This window comes from Trypanosoma cruzi, genomic scaffold, assembly GCF_000209065.1.
Source record: "Trypanosoma cruzi strain CL Brener 1047053517131 genomic scaffold, whole genome shotgun sequence".
NCBI classification, from domain to species: Eukaryota; Euglenozoa; class Kinetoplastea; order Trypanosomatida; family Trypanosomatidae; genus Trypanosoma; species Trypanosoma cruzi.
This window is the reverse complement of record NW_001849574.1, coordinates 107,218-118,286: the sequence shown is the minus strand read 5'-3', so window position 1 is coordinate 118,286 and position 11,069 is coordinate 107,218. Positions and strand designations below refer to the sequence as shown.

The window sequence follows — 11,069 nt, the reverse complement described above, 5'->3', positions numbered from 1 at the left end:
CGTGCAGAAAACAGCAATACCCACCGCCACCTGACGGAATTTGTTGGCCTAGATGTGGAAATGCGTATAAATGAACACTATTATGAGGTACTTGACACGGCTGAGGAGCTATTTTGTTACATGTTTGCACAACTTGCCAAACATACAGGAGAGCTTGAGGCGATTTGCCGTCAGTACCCTTTTGAGCCATTGCTGTGGCAATTGACACCGGAGAAAATCAAAGAGTTGGGCGTTGGCGTCATTGAAGACTCTGTTGAGCCGACCGATATTTACAAGGCTCGTGTACGCAACATGGGAACTCGTATGTTACGCATCCACTACCCGCACTGCATCGCACTCCTGAACACCGTTCTGGAGGAGAAGTTGTCTTTGACCGATGACATTAACACCACCAATGAGAAATTGCTCGGTAAGTTGGTGAAGGAGCGCTACGGCGTGGACTTCTTCATCTCCGATCTATTCCCAACGGCTGCACGACCATTCTACACGATGCCGTTTCCAGACGATGAGCGTTTCACGAACTCGTACGACATGTTTATCCGCGGTGAGGAAATATCGAGTGGGGCGCAGCGTATTCACGATTCATCACTTTTGCTGAAGCGCGCGCAGTCACTCGGTGTTGATCTCTCGCCCATTAAAGACTACGTGGACTCATTTCGTCTCGGTGCATGGCCCCACGGCGGATTTGGCGTTGGCCTCGAGCGTGTGGTTATGTTATATCTTGGTCTCAGCAATGTGCGCCTCGTCTCGCTGTTCCCGCGTGATCCGCAGCGCGTGACGCCGTGAGTTCTTTGCCCCTCGCTGTCGGTTACTTTTTCGTTTTACCTCCCTGCCCATCCTATAGAAGGTGGACCGGGGGTTTCTCTCTCTCTTTTTCTCTCAGTGTGTTTAAGGGGTTGACAGCACGACGGCAATTTAAATAAAAAATAACAAGCAGGCAGCCACGGAGACGGTGGTGGCGGATCCTCATGCTTGTGATTGTGATATGAGGCGGAGGCGGGGGGTTGAGAGGTGTAGCCTGCTGAGTTTGCCGTCCCATTGTTTTGCCACCATTTAATACTCACGTTTTTTCCGCTTTTTTTTTTTCCCCTGTTCTTCATACGTTTGTCGGCAACTTCGCGCGCGGAGCTGCACGCCTTGAGCGCCTCCACCGCCCTGCGTTTTTTTTTCTCTGCCCTTTTTTTTTTGTTGTCCCCGCGCAGGGGAAAGACAGTCGACTCCAATAACGCGGAAGCAAACATCGACGCCTCTCCCCCTCCCCGTTTAGACACGCGTGGCTGCACGAGGCGGAGAGTTCACCCCCTTTCGTGTCGTCCCTCCCAAAAACACCGCAGCAGCCGAAGAGGGCGAAACCCGCAAACAAACAAACAAACGAAAAGTAAAAAGTGAAGCGGGGAGAAATTAGAAAAAAAAAAAGAAAAAGGGAAAAGGAGGCAGGCAAAAACACACACAACGAGGGCCCCGCAGAAGTATCGTCGTGCGTCTGTGCCTGTGATTCCGAGAGAGACAGGGAACCCAGGAGAAGGTGGCTGCTGCTTCAACCCGAGCCGACGTGTTTATTTCCTGCACACTACCACAGGCTCAGACAACGCCCAGATGAGCTCCGTTCTGAAGGCGGACGTGAAGGAGTACATTCCTTCATGGGCTAACAAGCGGTCCTCTGGCGTGAACCCCGCCGCTACGTCGACAAACAAGAATGGATTTGCGACATCCGTACCAACAAGCAACGTTATGACGACGCATAGTGGCTGCACCGGGATCAACGCTCAAAATTTCACTTCTTCCCCACGTGCGGCGGCTGGCTTGCCCTTGTGCAGCCCAACGACAGCGCTTCGTCTTCCAACTCGTATGAGTCCCATGCACGCACCCTTTCCTTCTGTGTCAATCTCCATGAATCCAAACGCAACTGACTTTGTTCCACATCTGACTGGTGCTAATTCGCTGGCTCCCCTGCCGACGTCGACAGCTGATCTTGCGGAGGAAAAGGAACGGCAACAGAAGCAAGAGAGCCATTTATCATCCAGCATGAAATGGACGACCACATCGACGAGGAAAAACATCACACAGCCAGCTTTGCCACTGGCAGTGAAGGCCAATTTTACACCGACTTTTGCCCCGATTTATGTTGAGAAAACGGAGGAAGAGATTTTAGAGATTAGCAAACGCAGTTCACTTAAAGTTGGGGCGGCGGCTTTTGTGCCACGCCGTACGCTGAACCGCGTGATGATCGCCAAGCCATCTCCGTTCTCTCTCACGCCAGCGACGGGCGAAATGACACTAGGTGATTTGTGGTGTCTCTTCTACCTGCCTGCTGGGCTTGGCGAGTGCATTCGGGAAAACACATACGATCCAACGCTTGTGTTTCGCGTGGATTCTGTTGCGACCTTCTGGAAGGTGTTCAATAATATTCCTCAGCCGACAGAAATGAAGATCGGCACGTTGTACTTTTTTCGTGACGGGATCAATCCAAAGTGGGAAGACCCTGGCAATCGAGACGGTGGCATCCTGAAGATGAAATTAGATTCCCATTGCATCAATGATGCGTGGGTGTATTTGTTGTGCCGCACCATTGGGGAGTCGTGGTCGAAGTCTGTGCGTGATACCGTCAACGGCGTGGCCCTCAAAGCACGCGAGCGCGCGTACCTGCTCGAGGTGTGGGTCACGGAACAAAGCGCTGAGCTCATGATGGATATCAGCGAATTGCTGCGGCCTCTACTGGGCGATGTTTTCTCTGTGTTTTATGCGCCACACTCCGTGACGCAGGAACGTGCCGCCGCCGCTGCTCTCGCCGAGAAGAAAAGGAGCCGAAACAACCGACGCCGCTGGTAAGGAGAGAAAACAAGAGAGAAGGGAGATTGTCTCTCCATGTGCATGTGGTTGCGCTTCCCATGGAAATGCGCATTGGAAGTTGACCAAATGCCTTCTGTCGAAGCCGAAGAGTCTAGCAGCCAATGCGGAGAGAAAGAGAAGGGGATGGCTGGTGCGGGGCAGGAGGAGAAAAGAGCAAACGAGAGAAGACGAAAACAAATAAATAAGACGAGTGGGGCGAGTGGGCCGCCGAGGGGTAAATCAAGCGGAAGAAAAACATGAGGCGAACAAACAAACAAACAAGATCAGGCGGCTCTCTCCCCTTGTAAAAAAAAAAAAAAAAAGTAAAGCTGTGAAGGAAACGCCGGTTGTGGGTGGAGGTGTTGTGCCTTGCATGTAAGGGGCCAGCACGCGTGGAGGGGATTCACTTAACATCAACGAGAGAGGGGAGGGTCGTGCGCACCACAAGTGCGGGCAGCCGGCGGGGTGAGGGAGACGCAGCAGGAGCGGGGAGGGAACAGGCGACGGCAAAAAAACGAGACTCGCCCCTTTTTTTTTTCTTCTCCCCAATTCCTGCACGGGATGAAATAAACAGACATGCGAAGGGCCTAAAACACACAAACACACAAACACCGGGTTCAGAATGCCCACGTTCTCAAACGCAGCCGTTCAATTAATGCATTTACTCGCGTCGACTGGTCCGAACAAACAAAAAAACAAACAAACAAACAAAAAAGAATGGAAAACATTAATAACACGTCTTTAGTGAACGGACTTGAGTGTATTGTCTGTTTCTCTCCTTCGGAGAGGAAATGTTGGAGAAGTGATGGCGTTTCGCTGAAGCTGCGCGCTGTTGCCGACATTCTGACCTTTAAAAAAATATTTGACCCCTTCTTTTCCCTTTTTTTTTACTGTTTTTCTTAGGGAATAAATGCGGTCTGCTTTGGTTCTACCAGCTCTTCTTGTCTCTGGAGGCCGTGCCGCGTGGAAGCAGCGGTGCTGCCAACCCAAATTACTCACCACTGCGGCCACGCGATGCGTCGGTTCGCTTGTCTTTTCTCCTACTCGTATTGGCCAAAAGGATCAGCGGCGCGGCGATCGCGGCGAGTCGCGCCGCCTGACATTTGATGAACGTGCCGAGCGTCGCATGGGAAAGTCCCGCGAGCAGAAGATAGTTAGAGAGAACCTGCTGCAGGAGGCGGAAAAAGTCATTCAAGAGGACGTCCCGGATGAACTGGAGCAAATATTCATGCAGCACTTTGAGCGGGCGAACGTGAGCGCCATGAAAGTGCTCAACATGGCGAAGTGCCTGGAGCTCCTGGAGGCCGACGTTGGCGGTGGGCGCAAAGTTCTCCTTACGAAGGTGGCGCAGGTCGTGAAGACGAATAACTCAACAATTGAAATTGTTCCCCAGAACGCGAGCTTTGCGAGCCCCATCCTTCAGCGCGTGACACGTTTTGACGGGACGCTGCAGGTGACGAAGGAACAGCAGAAGATCAAGGTGGTGATGCCACCCGTAACGACTGCCCGCCGTGACAAGGCGGTGCAAGAAATACATCAGGTGATATCTTTATTTAAGCAGAAGACAAAGCACGTGCGAACGAACGCGTCCAAGGCGCTACAGGACGCCAGCATTGAAGAGAACGCCCTGCGAGAGCTGAATGCGCAGCTGGACACAACCGTCAACGCCTTCACGGAGGAAAAGGTGGCGGAGCTGGAACAGCTCGCGGCGGATGTGACATCCATGGGTGTGGACGAGTCTGACTTTGGGGCGTGAAGAGAGCGCAGATATGAGAGGAAAGAAGAAATGAAGAGGAGAAAAAATGATCAAATAAACGAAAACAGCAGCAAACAAAAAAAAAAAAAACAAAAAGAATAAGCCTGACAACAACAGCTACAAAACATTTGGTGGAGATAATTGTTTGCGTTGCATGGCGCACTGTTGCCATCTCCACTTGCGAGAGAACTTTTACCTACCGTGTTTTACATTTCTTATTTAGTTGTCTTTGCATTTTTTTTTTCAATTTTTTTTTTTGTCTGTGAGGGCCCCAACAAAGTTCAGTCCTTTTGCACGGGAATTTTTGCTCTGCATTTGCTAATCCGACGAGGCATACGTTTTAACTTCTCACAACGCCATCGTCTTTCACAACAGGCAGGAACAAAAGTCGATGCGCATCTGTCCCCTTTTCTGTTCATCCCTAAGTGTTATTTTCCCCTACGCGTGCGTCACGTAGATGTTGAGTCGCACCCACTTTTTTGTTGTTCCCCTCCCGCCAGCGAAAACGCAGGCGCCGTGCTTGCAACGATCACTTCGCCTGCACCTCTGCCGCCTCAGAACCCACGGCCATTGTGCGGAGGGGAAGGAGTGCTGTGCGCGCGTGAGTGGAGCGTGCTCCGTGGGTGCGGCGGCGGCCGTATATAATCATTTCTGTGCTACGACTGTCTCAATCGGGCCCGCAAGAGCAGCACCGACGGCGTGAAACGCGCAGGGCGACTGACGAAGTCATGATGCGATCAATCGAGGCGTTTGTATGACCGTGACGATGAGTTACACCTCCGTGCACCCGGCTACCTACAACAGACACGGGACTGACGCGCCCCTTCCCTCCACACCCCTCTCCGCCGCCTTCTCCTCTCTCTCTGTCTCTCTGTGCCACGGTGCACCACCTCGCCTCCTCTGTCGTGCCGGAGTGTGTTTCCCCGGGCTGCGTGCCGCATTCTCCGTTTGCCGCGGAGCCGTGGCTGGCCATTGTTTGCCCCCTTGTTTCATATGGGGTTCTGCCGTGCATTTGATGCGTCCCGATCTTCTTTATCCTAACAAAGCGTCAGACTCCTGTGCGTGAGGTGCACTCTGTACCCGTCTCTGATGGCATTATCACCCCCATTTTTTTTGCCATTGCACAGCCTCCGGAGGGGAGTCTTGCCGAGTTGCGGAGGGCGACACACTCCTGCTGGCGGAGGCGGACCACACGCCACTGCGACCGAAAGCCATTGATATCCCGCGGCGTTTGGACCGGAGTGTGCCAGCAACTGGGCGCAAAATGATTGTGCGGTACAGAGCTGTGGAGTGCAAAGAGGACTGCGACGGATTTGCGCCGTGCTCGACTGCTGCTTTTGTCCTGCGCGTGCCTGTTTGTGTTGTTGCCATTTTATTTCTCTTGTGTGTTTGTTCTATTCCCGTCTTGTGCGCACTTTCGCTGTGCATGCAGTAATAGTTTTGAACGCTAGAAACAAGCTACTCACAATGTTTCGCCAGCTCCGCCAGCTTTGCTGCGCGCTGCTCCTGTTGCTGTGCACCGGTGGCGGCCTCGTCATTGCGGTGCCGCACCATTGCGTGTTTGATCGCCTGCCACGGAACGTTGGCGAAGTGACGGGCGGGGAGGAGCCGGCCAGTCCTGTCACTGTGTCCGTGGGCAGTGACTGGGCGCCCCTCCGAATCAAGGTGTTTGCGGATGACCTGGAGGGGTTGGGGGGATTCTGCACCAGGGCCGGGGAGCATATAAGCATGTTTTTTGGCAAGGAGATGGTCTGCCAGGAGGAGGACATTCTGACGGAGGAGAAGGTGGACATTCTCGAGAACGTGATTCTTTCCGAGGCGGCGAAGATGCACAGCGAGCGTCTGCTGGTGCGGCCACTGGATGGCCCGCTGGTCGTGCCGAGGTTCCGTGAGGGCAGTGTTTGCGGGAAGTTTCCTGTGCCGGAGGAGCACCACACGGATGGGGTGCCCGATGCGGACATGGTGCTGTACGCGACTGCTGTTCCGACGTTCAAGCCGACCTTTGCGTGGGCGATGCCGTGCGCGACGTTGGGCCCGCGAGGGCGTCCTGTTGTTGGCGTCATCAACTACAACCCGCGCCACATTGCGAACACGTCGCAGCACATCCGCGTGGCTGTGCACGAGATGGCGCACGCCCTCGGCTTCATTGTGGCGGACATGGAGGAGCAGGCGCTGGTGAAGCGGGAGGTGGGTGTGCGTGGGAGGAGCAGTGTCCACGTTGTGAATTCCCGGAATACGCTGGAGCAGGCAAGGCGCCACTACGGCTGCGAGTCAGCGCCAGGCATGGAGCTGGAGTTTGTGCCGCCAATGCGGAATCCGGCGGCGCCAGGAGGGAAAGCAACACCACCACCATCAGCACCAGGAGCACCAGCAAAAGTGTCACCGAAGCCGTCAGGATCAGAAGCAGCACCTTCCGCAGTAACACCACCAGCACAATCTGCGCAATCGGCTCCGGCGGCGCCATCACCGGGTTCAGCGGCACTACAGGGACCGGAGCAACCACCACAAACATCAAAACCACAACCATCGTCAGCAGCTCAACAATCATCTGCGCCAGCAGCACCACCTGTTCGAAATCGGCCAGTGATTCGAATAGTCACAAAGGAAGAAAGAGAGGCAGAACGAAGGACGGGGCAACGGAGGCATATATCTTCCACACGTGGACCCAGAACAGGGATTGAGGGTGGTCCACCAATGCTTCCACCAATGCGGAATCCGGCGGCGCCAGGAGGAAGAGGAGGAGTTGCTGGGCCAGGTGTAAGAGGAAGAAGAGGAGTTGCTGGGCAACCAGCGAGTCCAGTGGGGGGAGCAGGAAGGGAGCAAACTCTCAAGCTGCGTGCGGCCCAACATATTTCCGCATCAACGCAGGCAGCGGCGGACGGAACCCTCTCAACGGGCACCACGCTCACGGTGGTGGAGAAGCAGTGGAGGCCGCCTTCGTGGCTTGGCCTGATGTCTCACTGGGGGCGGCGGAACGCGAAGGATGAGCTGATGGCGGGCTTCGTTGTTTCCGGCTACTACACCGCGATCACGATGGCGCTGTTCACCGACCTCGGCTACTACAAGGCAAACTTCGAGATGGCGGAGCCGATGAGCTGGGGCAGCGGAGCCGGCTGCGCGCTGCTGACCGACAAGTGCGTGACGGACGGTGCCACGCTGTACCCTGATATGTTCTGCACCGACTCGAGCGACGCCACTCTGCGGTGCACGTCTGACCGCCAGTCGCTGGGGACCTGCGCAATTTACCAGGACGATAACATCCCACCGGAGTTCCAGTACTTCGCCACCAAGCAGGGCTCCAGGCGAGGGGCCATGATGGAGTACTGCCCCTTCATCGCGCCAATGAATGGCACTGGGTGCATGGATGGCGACGAGGCCATCATGCCTGGGAGCGTTGTTGGCCCGTCCTCGCGCTGCTTGACTGGGGAGAACCTCCGGATGGGCAGTACGGTTGTTGGTGACGTGTGCGTGCAGTTGAGGTGTGGTGAGGGCACGCTAAGTGTGCGGTACAGGGGCAGCGAGGAGTGGCATCCCTGTGCACCGGGTCAGACGCTGACGCCCCCGGCGCCATTCACGGCGGGCAGCATAAGATGCCCCTTGTTCAGCGATGTCTGCCTCACCATGTTGAAGCACAGTGATGCGAGCAGCACCGACGTGGAGAGCCACCCGAAACACCTTGCGATGACCAGAAATAACGATGGCAGCGCTCTGGCGGTCACTTCTGCGCCGCTTCTTCTCCTCCTCATTGTGATCGGCACGGTGATTGTTGCACCTTGACCCGTACCTGTTGCCGACACCGCACCTCCCCTGCTCCATGGGCCTCTCTTGGAATCCTTTTGCTATAGGAGCTCGGACATTTTCTTTCCTTTTTTCTTTTCTTTTCTTTCCTTTTTTTTCTTTTTTTCTTTTTTTCTTTTTTTTTCTTTTTTTATTTATAGTTTTATGTTTTTTATTGCTTTGTTTTCTGCCGCGGTGAGCCAAATTCTTTTCGCCCTCTCCCGGCTACAAGAGTGCCTGTGATTTCTCATTGGCCTCACCGCCCGGCGGAGGACATTGTGTAAGGTGTGTGTGGGACGTTTGCTTTGGAAATGACCGGTGCTGAAGTCATGCATCCCCTCTGGCTGTAGTGCTTCTTTGTCTTCAGAGGCGCATTGGCGGAGCGACAGCGAAGGGAACTGACTTATTCCCCATTTCCCAATATTTTTCTTTTATTATTATTGCGCACTGCGACATCCCGTGAAAACGCGCCGAGGATTTTGAAAGAAGTCTTTTTTCGGTGATGGCGGAGGCGCCTGATAATAGGTTTTTCTTTTTTTCTTTTTTCTTTTTTTCTTTTTTCTTTTTTGTGGACGGACACCGAATGAATGTGCGGGTGTTTTACTTCCTTCTTTTTGGGCTCACTGGGGATGTGTCAGCGCTCTGGGGCGGTAGCTGTGTTGTGTCTTTGGAGTGGAGGCGGGTCTAGCCCGATTGCCTGTTTCTTCTTTTTGTTGCCTCTCTTGTTGCTTAGGATGTTTTGCTCGGCTGCCCTCTCGCGGGATGGACCGGCCGTTCGTTTCTTACCCCACTGCCACCACCACCTCTGCGGTGTGAGTGCTGCCTCCGATGCTGACGGCCAGCGAAAACGCAGGCGCCGTGCTTGCAACGATCACTTCGCCTGCACCTCTGCCGCCTCAGAACCCACGGCCATTGTGCGGAGGGGAAGGAGTGCTGTGCGCGCGTGAGTGGAGCGTGCTCCGTGGGTGCGGCGGCGGCCGTATATAATCATTTCTGTGCCATGACTGTCTCAATCGGGCCCGCAAGAGCAGCACCGACGGCGTGAAACGCGCAGGGCGACTGACGAAGTCATGATGCGATCAATCGAGGCGTTTGTATGACCGTGACGATGAGTTACACCTCCGTGCACCCAGCTACCTACAACAGACACGGGACTGACGCGCCCCTTCCCTCCACAGCCCTCTCCGCCGCCTTCTCCTCTCTCTCTGTCTCTCTGTGCCACGGTGCAGCACCTCGCCTCCTCTGTCGTGCCGGAGTGTGTTTCCCCGGGCTGTGTGCCGCATTCTCCGTTTATGGTCTAATTGTGTTGGACGGACAGCGTGTTTGGGATGATGCTTTGGTGTGCTTGTAAATGATGTTTTAATTTAATTATACACCTGATTGTACGTGTGACGAGACACAACACACTGAGCAGCAAGCGCGTGGCCGAGGCATACCCAATACACGAGAAAAACAGGTTGCAACTTTGCGAGGCACATTTATTTATTGCGCCAAGAGCGGATTTGCTTTTGGGAGAGCGGGATGGAACCCAAAGACGCCTTAAAATCACAGGTCCCTTGGTGGCTGTATCCATCAATGCCACTTCACAGGATACCCATTGAGGCCAGAAGCAACGTATTGTTTTGATTCCTTTCTTTGTACCTTGCTCGGTGCAATTTAACGAATATAATAAATAAACCTGCATCTGTTTCCCTTTTGCAACTTTTGCAACTTTACTGTGAAACCGCTTTTTTTTTCGTGATCCCTATTTGGAATGCGGGCATTACATTGCCGCATGCAATTTTTTTCCGACAGTGGGCTGAGGGATTCGAAAGCATCAGTCACCGCTTCCCATTGCAACCAGGCAGACAAAGGAGACTGTTCCGGTCAAAAGTTTAAGCCACGTTATACTCATGAGTGAAGTGTGGGAATCGGTCAGGCCGCGGAAGAACAAGACGGGTGTGTGGGCTGATCTTACTTAAGGGTGTCTGGCCGCATGGAAAGAGGGAGCCGTTCTGACCGAGCAGGCCTTATCTTGGTTTGTTCCAGGGCCGCGGTAGTGGAATTCTGCTTGTGCCTTCTCTGAGCGGTCTGTTGGTGGAGTCACCGTTATGTAAGGGGGGTTGCTCAGGCGCTGACCACGGTAACTGTGGAGCACTGCACGGAAATGGCGCTCCGCGCTGGCTGAAATTTGACATTGTGTTTTGTTTTTGGCGTGAGGTGTTGTGAGATGCGCGTGCTTCGATGCATCCACTGCAGGCACTCATGAATCCACACATCTGCAGCTCCGTGGGGATGCAACAGCAGCGGCTGCGATGGACGGACTGTGCACGGCTTCTTCTAGTGCGCGTGATGATTGCGACTAACGGCTATGAGCTTGCCGCCAGTGTGACCCCACCTTCACTCGACAAGACAAAATGCCTCACTGGAGCGGCGTGCAGAGACCCACTGACGCCCCACGCTGCTTCCACTTTTCTTTCTTCTCTCTCGCCTTTTTTTACTGCATGATGACTAGACGTGCAATTCCTGTGGTATCTGAACTTCCACTGAAGGAGACACTGCAACGATGCCTTTCCAAGGGATCCACTGACGCTTTCTCTTCTCTCTCTCCCCCCTCCTCCCTCTCTCTGTTGTTTACTGGAGGTGTACGTGCCTGTTTGTTTGTTGCTGCCCTATTTTATTGTTGCTTTGCCTTTTTGCGCTCTTCTGTTTTGGTGCGGACGTTTTT

The 11,069-nt window shown here is 54.0% G+C and overlaps 4 protein-coding genes and 9 non-coding genes across 13 annotated transcripts, besides 11 other annotated features; all 13 read left to right on the top strand.

Moving 5' to 3' along the window:
* On the top strand, window positions 1-786 carry Tc00.1047053509037.50 (aspartyl-tRNA synthetase, putative; the record flags this gene model as incomplete). Its single annotated transcript, XM_801530.1, has 1 exon — window positions 1-786. A coding segment is annotated over one exon (786 nt), but the record flags the coding sequence as incomplete, so codon positions are not given.
* Window positions 1-5,516: a sequence feature (heterozygous, non-Esmeraldo-like haplotype).
* On the top strand, window positions 1,597-2,829 carry Tc00.1047053509037.40 (eukaryotic translation initiation factor 4E, putative; the record flags this gene model as incomplete). Its single annotated transcript, XM_801529.1, has 1 exon — window positions 1,597-2,829. The coding sequence occupies one exon, from the start codon at window positions 1,597-1,599 to the stop codon at window positions 2,827-2,829; it is 1,233 nt and encodes a 410-aa protein (XP_806622.1).
* Window positions 3,512-3,541: a microsatellite.
* Tc00.1047053509037.30 (hypothetical protein, conserved) lies at window positions 3,740-4,585 on the top strand (the record flags this gene model as incomplete). Its single annotated transcript, XM_801528.1, has 1 exon — window positions 3,740-4,585. The coding sequence occupies one exon, from the start codon at window positions 3,740-3,742 to the stop codon at window positions 4,583-4,585; it is 846 nt and encodes a 281-aa protein (XP_806621.1).
* Window positions 4,607-4,687: a sequence feature (T-rich).
* Tc00.1047053509037.29 lies at window positions 5,081-5,144 on the top strand. Its single transcript, XR_008255592.1, has one exon. It is a non-coding gene; the product is annotated as an H/ACA snoRNA, TC6C1H1 (small nucleolar RNA).
* On the top strand, window positions 5,197-5,273 carry Tc00.1047053509037.26. The gene has a single exon (XR_008255591.1). It is a non-coding gene; the product is annotated as an H/ACA snoRNA, TC6C1H2 (small nucleolar RNA).
* On the top strand, window positions 5,314-5,401 carry Tc00.1047053509037.23. The gene has a single exon (XR_008255590.1). It is a non-coding gene; the product is annotated as a C/D small nucleolar RNA (snoRNA), TB6C1C3 (small nucleolar RNA).
* Window positions 5,517-6,245: a sequence feature (areas merged during assembly that could not be assigned to a particular haplotype. This can correspond to areas where the two haplotypes were merged or to regions with more than two copies in the genome that were merged during assembly.).
* Tc00.1047053509037.20 (surface protease GP63, putative) lies at window positions 6,053-8,362 on the top strand (the record flags this gene model as incomplete). Its single annotated transcript, XM_801527.1, has 1 exon — window positions 6,053-8,362. One exon carries the CDS (start codon window positions 6,053-6,055, stop codon window positions 8,360-8,362), a length of 2,310 nt encoding a protein of 769 aa, XP_806620.1.
* Window positions 6,246-6,456: a sequence feature (heterozygous, Esmeraldo-like haplotype).
* Window positions 6,457-7,917: a sequence feature (areas merged during assembly that could not be assigned to a particular haplotype. This can correspond to areas where the two haplotypes were merged or to regions with more than two copies in the genome that were merged during assembly.).
* Window positions 7,918-8,087: a sequence feature (heterozygous, Esmeraldo-like haplotype).
* Window positions 8,088-9,376: a sequence feature (areas merged during assembly that could not be assigned to a particular haplotype. This can correspond to areas where the two haplotypes were merged or to regions with more than two copies in the genome that were merged during assembly.).
* Window positions 8,442-8,519: a sequence feature (A-rich).
* Window positions 8,890-8,928: a sequence feature (A-rich).
* Tc00.1047053509037.18 lies at window positions 9,197-9,263 on the top strand. The gene has a single exon (XR_008255589.1). It is a non-coding gene; the product is annotated as an H/ACA snoRNA, TC6C1H1 (small nucleolar RNA).
* Window positions 9,316-9,392, top strand: Tc00.1047053509037.15. The gene has a single exon (XR_008255588.1). It is a non-coding gene; the product is annotated as an H/ACA snoRNA, TC6C1H2 (small nucleolar RNA).
* Window positions 9,377-11,069: a sequence feature (areas merged during assembly that could not be assigned to a particular haplotype. This can correspond to areas where the two haplotypes were merged or to regions with more than two copies in the genome that were merged during assembly.).
* On the top strand, window positions 9,433-9,520 carry Tc00.1047053509037.12. Its single transcript, XR_008255587.1, has one exon. It is a non-coding gene; the product is annotated as a C/D small nucleolar RNA (snoRNA), TB6C1C3 (small nucleolar RNA).
* Tc00.1047053509037.9 lies at window positions 9,692-9,773 on the top strand. Its single transcript, XR_008255595.1, has one exon. It is a non-coding gene; the product is annotated as a C/D small nucleolar RNA (snoRNA), TB6C1C2 (small nucleolar RNA).
* Tc00.1047053509037.6 lies at window positions 9,910-9,971 on the top strand. Its single transcript, XR_008255594.1, has one exon. It is a non-coding gene; the product is annotated as an H/ACA snoRNA, TC6C1H4 (small nucleolar RNA).
* Tc00.1047053509037.3 lies at window positions 10,844-10,931 on the top strand. Its single transcript, XR_008255593.1, has one exon. It is a non-coding gene; the product is annotated as a C/D small nucleolar RNA (snoRNA), TB6C1C1 (small nucleolar RNA).